Source organism: Quercus suber, unplaced genomic scaffold, assembly GCF_002906115.3.
Source record: "Quercus suber isolate HL8 unplaced genomic scaffold, Cork oak 2.0 scaffold_14, whole genome shotgun sequence".
Classification (NCBI taxonomy): Eukaryota; Viridiplantae; Streptophyta; class Magnoliopsida; order Fagales; family Fagaceae; genus Quercus; species Quercus suber.
This window is the reverse complement of record NW_027069479.1, coordinates 1,613,057-1,623,195: the sequence shown is the minus strand read 5'-3', so window position 1 is coordinate 1,623,195 and position 10,139 is coordinate 1,613,057. Positions and strand designations below refer to the sequence as shown.

Sequence of the window (10,139 nt, the reverse complement as noted above, 5' to 3'; positions counted from 1 at the left end):
TGCTTGGCTGACAACAAATATTTATCTCACATGGGTGGCTTTCAACAGTATCAAAAAGAAAATATTGACCATGTGGCTCTAATCATTCAAGCAAACGGAGAGAGATTTTAAAATTATAGATTTTTTTCGTCCTTGTCTGCTATAGTATGGGTTTTCAAACAGGGCTGGAGGGAGGGGGTGGGGGACGAGGCCCCCACTAGCTAATGTGCCTCCGAATAATATGAAGAGTACTAAAAAGTTGTTGGGGGCTAAGACTAGGAGTTTCTTTGTCCAATTCTACGTCTTCACGCTTAGCGGATATAATCATGTTGTTCTCTAATTCACGTAGCGTATTTATTTTTATTATCCACATCATATTTGAATAAACTATCTAAATATTTTGTGACTCTAATGCATTAAAATAATAATAATCAAAGTCTTTTCTAAAATGGTTCATTGGATATAGAAGTCATCAAATATTTTAAGAATGACTCTTTGTTTGCCTGGGTAATAATACAAATGTATGATTATATGAGCATATTCTTTATTGTTTTAATTAAATTAAATGACAATAAATTGTCTTCTCCATTATATCAGAGGAAAAAATGTTTTAGGTTTTAATTTTTTTATTAATATTATCAATAAATCACAATAATCATTCTTATAATAGTTACATTCTTATATATTTATATATATAGTCCACAAGTATGACAGTAATATTCAATAGCACAAAAATTTACACCATGATTCTTCTTTTCATTTTTCAACTTCTTTTTTATTATTATTATTTTTATCATCTCAATTTGAATTCATTATTTTATTTTTGTAAAATCTATGTTTACTCTACACTATATTTAATTATGAAGTTTCTAGGGTATACCATTTGATGGCTGATTCGAATGATTTCTTGACAAAATTTTGTTTGAATAATTTGATAAGTTGTGTTATATTTCTTTGATTTTTTTTTTAGTAATGGTAGTTGATTAACTTATGCCGTGAGAAATTTCTTTTGGCAATTCACAAAATGTTCCTTAAAGAACTTTTATTACAAAATTTTTACTTTTAAATAAGTTTAATTACAAATGATCATTAATAATATTCCCACGCATAGCGTGGGTCTGCGGCTAGTTTTTATAAAAGCTGAATACCTGAAGAAATACAATAAGACATTGAATGATGTACTTGCAATTACATATATGTACTTACATATTTGTATTGTAAGAATTCCAATTAAAACAAAGTAGAGATTAATTATAGTAAAAAGTTTCTTCTATATGTGATATAAAATCAACTGAAATGTAAACAATCATAATACATCATGAAATGGTACAGCTGAAATTTTGTGAAGTTCAAGCAACTTATAAGAAGCTGTCCAATACATAGAAAACACAAACACATTCAGTGCTAAACAACCAGTGCAAAACAACCAGTGCACCATTCCAAGTCTACCAGTGCACCATTCTAAGTCTCTCCAAATCATAATCAAAACAAAATCCACCACCATTTGTTAAGTTATAGTAACTCAGTCTATACAAATGCACAACTTAATGCACAAGTTTAATTTTTCCATATGTATTACATAATAGAAGTAAAATTATTAGGACATATGATATGCAATCACTTCTTCTTCTTATTCTGGGAGCTGCCTGTGTTGTTGTTAGAAGTTTGCTTGGAGGTTCTTTGTTTTTGTAAGATCTTTCTGCACAGTAAGGGGAGAATACATTTTTCAGATTCATTGTTCATTGTGCATAAATGTTTAAATTTCTAATAAGGATAACAAAAAAACATTATTAGTAAGAAAGGTTATGATCAAGCAATTAATAATGAGTTTTTGTCTTCTTACCAATTGTGTATTTCTAAAGACGTCATCTATTAGGTTGTCATCAGTTACATCCTTCAAGCTTGTAAGTAATTTAATATCTGAAGTAGCAATAGGATTGTTTGCAATAGTTTGGTGATGGCTGAACAGTGTTTTTGATGGTTTAATCTGAATGTTGTTAGCAACAATATTTTCTGAGTGTTTGTTAGATTCAGATTTAAAGACACTTGTGACAGTGTAAACTTCCCATCCCTCTTTGACATTGTAATCATCAACTTCTATTTGGAATGTATAAGATTTTCCAAGCAAGTTTTGAATTTCTTGAGGCACTTTATTTGGCTCTTGATTCTGCACAATATGATGTAAAGCCCATAAATTGTTAGCATAATAAAAACATTAGGGTTAAGCATAAAATTGAAAATGGTTAAGAATTTAGATAAGATACTTTTAAAGAAAGTTCCATAGCAGTTTTTTGAATTATTTTTTCTGCATCTTTATCAAAAAGAACAAAAGAAGCTGTCCCAGTATGATCCTTCACTTGGATTTTTAGTTTGTAACTGTATATAAAAATAAGAGAAGTTATAAAATGTAATAAGGTGATTTGTACATTTATAATTAAAGCAACTGTCATTTGAACAATTATATGGTATAAACAATGAAGAATTTGGTCACCTAGGTATAGGGAACTAAGATTCAGAATTGCAACTGTTACACCAAAACATATTATTTTGTTGTTTTACTTTTCGCTTGCAAAGTTGACATGTGATATGATTCCACCCAAATTCTATTTCTATGTTTACAATATCAGCATAACAGGTAAAAAATATTTCCTGCAAAATCAGTCATTCTAGTTAGTTTTAATTGAATAATAAAGATTTAGATTTCAAATAGTTCAAGATAAAGAAAACCTTGACTCCTTCCACCCATTCCAATGCTTTAATTTCTGCCAATGACATCGTAGTTTGCAATATCAATTTTGATTCAGATTTGGGTTTTTTGTCACGTGCTGGAATAGATCGAACAACATTATCATATTCATCCTCAACAACTTTATATCTGAAGAAAGCAAGAGATCAATTTTTCTTTTATAAAAAAAAATCCATTCATAATCCATCATAGAGAATTAGTAAAGTAAATGTTTATGAACCTGTCAATGAGCTCAGAAACCTATGTAATGTCCAAATTGACGTAAACTTTACTTGCACTTGTGGTGTTAAGATTCAGTTTGCCTTTTAAAAAAAAACCATAAAACACATTGAAGAATTTGTTATACACTTTTTTTTTTATTATATAAAAAGTATTATATATACATATACTACCTATCTTTCAGTACCTTGGAATGCTTTTACAATTGTTGAAGTAACAATAATTATGTAAGGACCTTCATCTTCTTTGAAGTCATTTTTAGTAATTGTTTCAGCACTTTCATCCCACAATGATATTTTTAGCTCTTTGTCCCTAATGGTACATTACAGCATTCAAAAGACATTAAAAACTGAGATTTGCTACCATTCATAATTAAATACAGTAGTTAAAACAGAAAAAGGCTACAGCCCGTCTGACTTATGCCCAGAGTTCAAAGAAGTCATCAACCAGATCAACTACTAGTAGGCCTCAACAATCCTAGTGTTAATAATTCAAAGGGTGGAAAACTTGAAAAAAGGAATAAGCAATTCACCTCTATATTTACACAACCATGTAAAGTAAAAGGGAACACATAGGAAGCCTAAAAGGAGAAAGAAGTTAATTCAAACAAACAAATTTAACTGAGTAATAGAACCATAGTAAACTCATACTTAACAGATAAACGTTTTGAATAAGTGATCACATAAAGCAATTGGGAACATTGTTAAATAATTTTCACATTTTTAATACTTAATAGCATGGTTTCATGGCAGGCCTGCCAAAATCACATGCCATAACCAATACCTATTGTAGCATCGAGTCCAATATTAATTAAACCATCTCTATTAACTATTCTGAAAGATTTCAAAATATGCAATTTGAAATTCAAGTATAACTTTTATGATGTGTGCAATGTGCATCTCATGTTCAATTTTTAAATAGAATTATATTTAGTGCAACCCTTTCTAAACTCCATTTAGAAATGATACCTAGTCAACTTAACAGTGTGTGCAAGATAGCAAGGTCCAAACCCAACCCGCCTTCCCATCCATACTATAAAATTAATAATAATTATTGAATGTTACTGAAATAAAACTTAACATTTATATTTGATTAATTATAATAGAGTTGAACTTTATAACCATAAATGTGCAACACAACCAGGTTCAAAAGTCCAATCTGGTCATTGGTGTTCAAACTCAACTAGAAGTACTTTGCAAATAGATTTTTATAGTTCAAATATTAAAAAAAAGTGCAACCCTTTCTAAACTCCATTTAGAAATGATACCTAGTCAACTTAACAGTGTGTGCAAGATAGCAAGGTCCAAACCCAACCCGCCTTCCCATCCATACTATAAAATTAATAATAATTATTGAATGTTACTGAAATAAAACTTAACATTTATATTTGATTAATTATAATAGAGTTGAACTTTATAACCATAAATGTGCAACACAACCAGGTTCAAAAGTCCAATCTGGTCATTGGTGTTCAAACTCAACTAGAAGTACTTTGCAAATAGATTTTTATAGTTCAAATATTAAAAAATGATATTTTTTCATATAAATAGGGTGGTGGGCTGAAACCATGTTGGAAGAAAGATGAATAGAAACAAAAGTGCATGGGTTCAGAGACATTGATATAATAGGTTGAGATGACAATTACTTCTTATTGATTTTATCAAACTCAGCCATAAATGGGAGCAAAATGAAATGTTCCTTACTCAGGTAGTAGAATTTGAAGATTTCTTATATTTGTAGAGCCGCTGTCAAAGTGAACTTGTTCAATGGGTCCAACAGTAGTAAGTTTGCCAATCATATCTGCAAGTATGTACACATAAAAAACAATGTTTGAAGGATGAATTTTGATTAATTAAAATGGGGAAATGGTGAAGTAAAACATAATTTACCTGTTAGGTAAGAATTGTCATTCAAACGATTGTTGATACAATTATATGTTGCAAATGCAAAGGCATGCATAGGTATGAGTTCACTTTCTTCATTGCACTCCTTAACCGAAGTTGTTAAGAGGAAAATGATGTTCAAGTCATTTGAAACCGGCCTATAACCTTTATTTGTCACGATGAGCACAACTAAAGTAATTAGCAACTTAGAGCACAATAATATGTTTTGGCCTAAATTTTATTCTAAATCTATTGAAACTTGTTCTTAGAGAATTTTAGTTATAGTATCATTTTAAATTTATCTGAAATTAGGCAATACAATCTAACTTAATAAATAAATAAATAAAGGTAATAGCAGAGTAACTTAGAGAAACTGTTTTCAGGTATCCAATTTTATAATCTAGGATACATGATATCATCAGAGAGAGAGAGAGAGAGAGAGAGGTAACAATTATGCATTGCTTACAGAGAAGATGCCTGCCGCTTATCATCCACAAGCGGTGGAATGGGTCCAATGAACGATTCTAACCAAAGTAGACTTAACCTCAGAATTAGTGGCTAAATGCTCACACTCATCCAAATTATATACCCAATCGAATCATATGTAATATCACTTTCATCCAAACTATTACATATTTACCTCTACACATTAGAGTCAGGGATTGATTTGTTGGGCATGACAATATCCTAGTTGGGTTCCACCTGATATATATGGTTGAACAAATGTTTGGCTAAGATCCACATTTACTTTTCAATGGTCTTATAAAATTTAATTGATAAGGATTTAAAAATACCCTATTATTATCTCATAAATAAACCATCTGTAATATGCCATTTCTAATATCAAGATTTTGATCATGACAATCTTCAAATAGTACAGTTTGAGGCATATGATAGATAACCACCAGTTTATTTCTAAGAGAACATTTCTCAAGCAATTGTCATGCCTTACTATAGAGTATAGACTAAATCCACATATATCAACCTACCCACGTGAAGAGAGAGTACGCATTCCCATTTCAAACATCACACAACCAACACAAACATACACAGAAACCAAGCCAAAATCATCAACTATTGATAATATACAAAAATCGGAACTCTTATCTCTGAAGATTTATTATATTCACTATAGCTAACCTTTGTTGAAGATAAGCCATTCAAAATACCTGATTTTGTTGCTGATAGACTTTTGCAATTTCATGACAATCCCCTAGTACCCAAAATAAATAAATAAATAAACCACACGCAAATGTTATTAATAACATTTCAACATCAAAACGTTAAATATTTTTAAAAATCTTATGAAACATAAAATTTTCAATTCAAAGGAAGGAAAGCATAGGCAAATGAAAGAAATGAGTAATCAAACATTAGGAAGAATTCGTTTTGCAGAGCATAAACCAGGACCATTAAAATTGTGATGAAAAGTACAATTGGAATAGATGCAGAACCTCTTGCTATATAAGATAGAGAAATACCCAAATGCACGCATCATTGATACCGAGATATTCTTCTGAAATTCCATAGCATTCATTGAAAAAGAGGGGAGCTGTATATTGAAGGAGATGAAGGATTTTGGGTTTTGAGAAGGGGAGGTGAACCTGAAAATAAGAGCAGAATGTTAATTGAATGAAATTGGCGTGTACACGTGGCACGCAATTGGAGTTCTAATTGGTATGTATACGTGGCACATAATTAGAGTTCTAGAATATGCAAAAATTGGGACAAAATGGGCTTCTGCCCTTTTCGGGCAAATTATATAGGGAAATGTCCTCCTTCCCAAACTAAATAGGAAAATGCTCCTCTTTTAAAACTCGATTTTTGATAAATCGAGTTAGAAAAAAAAATATATGAACCCCTATAGTGGCATTTTAATGAGCTTATAGTGACGTTTTAAGGACCTATAGTGACATTTTTTAACTTGACTTCAAAGAAATCGAGTTATAGGTAAAAAAAACGCCACTATAGGGCGATTTCATTGCCTATAACTCGATTTCATTGAAGTCGAATTAAAAAACGTCACTATAGGTCCTTAAAATGTCACTATAGGCTCCTTAAAAACACCACTATAAGGCCTAAGTTGATTTATCAAAAATCGAGTTTTAAAAGAGGGGTATTTCCCTATTTAGTTTGGGAATGAGGGCATTTCCCTATATAATTTGCCCGAAAAGGGCAGAAGCCCATTTTGTCCGCAAAAATTGTATTGACAACTAATAGTTGCATGATTGATACAGAAAACTGTAGGAATGAATTAACAAGTAGTGCACCCCCTTTCCTACAAGAGAAAATTATTGAGATGCGTTATATTTGTGAGACACAGGTTATTGTTTCTAGTCGTCTACCTTGAGATTGTTTGGTTAAATTCATAATGTTTTCGGTCCCTTTCAATTGAATAAATGTAATAGAAGTAAACCTTTTGTCTAGGTTTTTCATGATTCATGTTTTTCGTAAATCTTGTTTTTCTTGCTTTTATATTTAGCTAACTGATGCATTTACTATAAGTTCAATTTTAAAATCTTAATAAAAAATTATTTTTAATACTTATGTAAAATACTCATTACATAGTATATATATTATTTAGAAATTATTCTAATTATGTTAGACTTCATTGTTGGAAATTTAAAATGTTATGATTATTATAATTAAGAATATGAAATTATGTCTTAAGTGAATTGAAAAATATTAATTGTTTCCCCTATGTTAAGTACATAGTAATTTTACTCTTGATCACATGTTTTCTTAAATGTATTTTGCTCTTTTTGCTTGATTATGTTTCAATTGTTGTCAAAATTATTAGACTTAAGTAAGAATATCATATTTTATTTTGATAAAATGATAGACTTTCATCCTATAGTGTCTGCTCTATGATAACTGCTCTTTATTAAACCAAAATATCAATGAGTTTTTTTATGTAGATGACACTTGAATTCAAGATCTCTTATTTGACGAGAACAAACTCTACTTTTTTCTTTTCTTTTTTCTTTTTTTGAGAAAGACAACAGATTACTAGTTAAGCTAACTAGTATCTAGAAAATATTATATTCCTAATCAATAGTTTCTCATATAAATTATATAAAAATAAATATGATAAATTATTTTATACAAATAATTAGTTCACCATATATAGTAAAAATGTGAAATAAATGCATGTATATCCTTAAAAAAAATTTAACTCTTCTTAATGACATTAATAAATTTTATTTTTAAAAATGTTTCTAATTAATATATGATTTACTCCATTGGTACAATGAACTACATAAATTCAACATTTAATGAGGTGGACGCCTAAATGAGAAGAATTTTAAGGAATGTGTCACATGACAAAAACTTAGGTTAATACAACCATGTAAGATTTATATATAAATGTACAAAATTGTTGACATGTCGTGCAAAGAATTTAAAATATAAAATTTGTTAATAGAAGATCACATTGCCTCTTTTTTTTTTTGTTTTTTCTTTAATAGCCTTGTAACTGAATTAGCACCAATACTTGAGGTTAGAGAAGAAAGAGTTCGTACAGTGTATTATATTTCATTAAAAAAAATTTAAAAAAAAAAAATTCTAGAGGCTACCAAAACGTCAAGAACACAGCATGCTTGGTTGACAACAAATATTTATCTCACATGGGTGGCTTTCAACAGTATCAAAAAGAAAATATTGACCATGTGGCTCTAATCATTCAAGCAAACGGAGAGAGATTTTAAAATTATAGATTTTTTCGTCCTTGTCTGCTATAGATTGGGTTTTCAAACAGGGCTGGAGAGGGAGGGGGTGGGGGCCGATGCCCCCACTAGCTTTTTTGAAAAATGCCCCTCCCTTTTGTTTTATAATGTCAAAATTTTAAAAATATGAAAAAATTTTAGGTAATGGTCTACTTTTTTTTTTTTTTTATAGTTTAAATACTTTTTAATTTATTATTTTCTCCTTTATTTCATTTTAATATTGACCTTTGGTCATATTATATAAATTATTAATTTTAGGAGCATTTAAAGCATAGATTTATAAAAATATATAGGTAATTCTTTAGCCTTTTTTTTCTTTTTTGGCTTTCCAAAAATAAAATCATATACTCTTTTTTTATAAAGAATTTCAATTTATGGTGTCTGTATTTAATGATACCTCTTTATTATTAGATCAAGACACCAATCAATTTTTAATGTAAGCGATGATTGAACCTCAAATCTCATATACAATCATCAAAGATTTTACTAGTTAAGATAACTAGAACCCACAAAATCATACACTGAAAGAATTAAGAATACAGAGATATAATGATATATTTAGCTTGGCCCTCTTTAAAAAAATTTCTGTCTCTGCCACTATTTGTATATTAATTGTGTTCAGCTAGTGCTGATTGCAAAATGCACCCAAAAAAAAAGGGTAGATTTTGACATTTTTGTTGTGACTGTTTCCCATCAAAAATTTCATTCCTTTTGAATTGTTCCTCCTTTTACTGAACCTGGCATGGACATTCTTTTTTTTTTTTCTGAAATTACTACATACCTTTTAAGTTTTATCATCTACCATAAACACTCTTTTAGCAACTGTTTTACAAGATATCTTTTAGCAACTGTTCTTATGCAAAAATAAATTGTAAAATAAAATAAGCCAAAATTTTGAACTTAAGTGGACAAAATAAAAATAACCCAAAATACAAAAGTGTTCAATTTGCAAATTAATACTGTGAAATAGGGGTGAATGATTTGGGTAATGAGTAATGACCCAAGTCATTCAGGTTACTATTTTTTGGGTAGTGACCCGTCCTTGTGATCAGTACATCACATGCAGATCTCAGGCCCATTATAGTGGATATCTCCCCAGGTTTGACGGGCTTCAAACTTTTGCCAGGCCTAAAGGGAAAAGCAAGTAAAAATAGCCTGGCTAATAAAGGATTTTTTTTTTTTTTTTTTTTTTTTTTTTTTTTTTTTTTTTTTTTTATTTTTTTTTTTTTTCGGGGGGAATGTTTCTCCAAATGGACAGTTGAGCATCTACAAATATAATACTTTTCAGAATTTTTTATAAAAATTATTAAAATAGTTTATTGTAGTTAGTACATAATAAAAATGATATTTTAGTAGAATTTAAATAAAAGTGATGTTATTTGAATCACAATAAGCCGTATTAGTAAGTATGAAAAAAAAATGAAAAATATAGTAATGTATCTCATCAATATTATTGTTCTTATTGTTCATCAGCTCAGAAAAAGAGATCAGAAGAAAAGAAGAAAAAAAGTTATATATGACAATAAACAGTGCACCATCAAAAAATAAATAAATAAAAAATAAAAAAATCTGGACAAAACAATCTTG

The 10,139-nt window shown here is 29.4% G+C and overlaps 1 protein-coding gene across 1 annotated transcript; it reads right to left on the bottom strand.

Moving 5' to 3' along the window:
- Positions 1-1,261: 1,261 nt before the first annotated feature.
- LOC112036509 (uncharacterized) lies at positions 1,262-6,442 on the bottom strand. The gene is made up of 7 exons (XM_065780818.1): positions 6,309-6,442; positions 5,997-6,040; positions 4,834-4,985; positions 4,648-4,744; positions 2,707-2,854; positions 1,823-2,146; positions 1,262-1,678 (listed from the first exon to the last, which is right to left on the bottom strand). Exons 2-7 carry the CDS (start codon positions 6,029-6,031, stop codon positions 1,637-1,639), a joined length of 798 nt encoding a protein of 265 aa, XP_065636890.1. The 5' UTR covers positions 6,032-6,040; positions 6,309-6,442; the 3' UTR covers positions 1,262-1,636.
- Between the last annotated feature and the right edge of the window lie 3,697 nt (positions 6,443-10,139).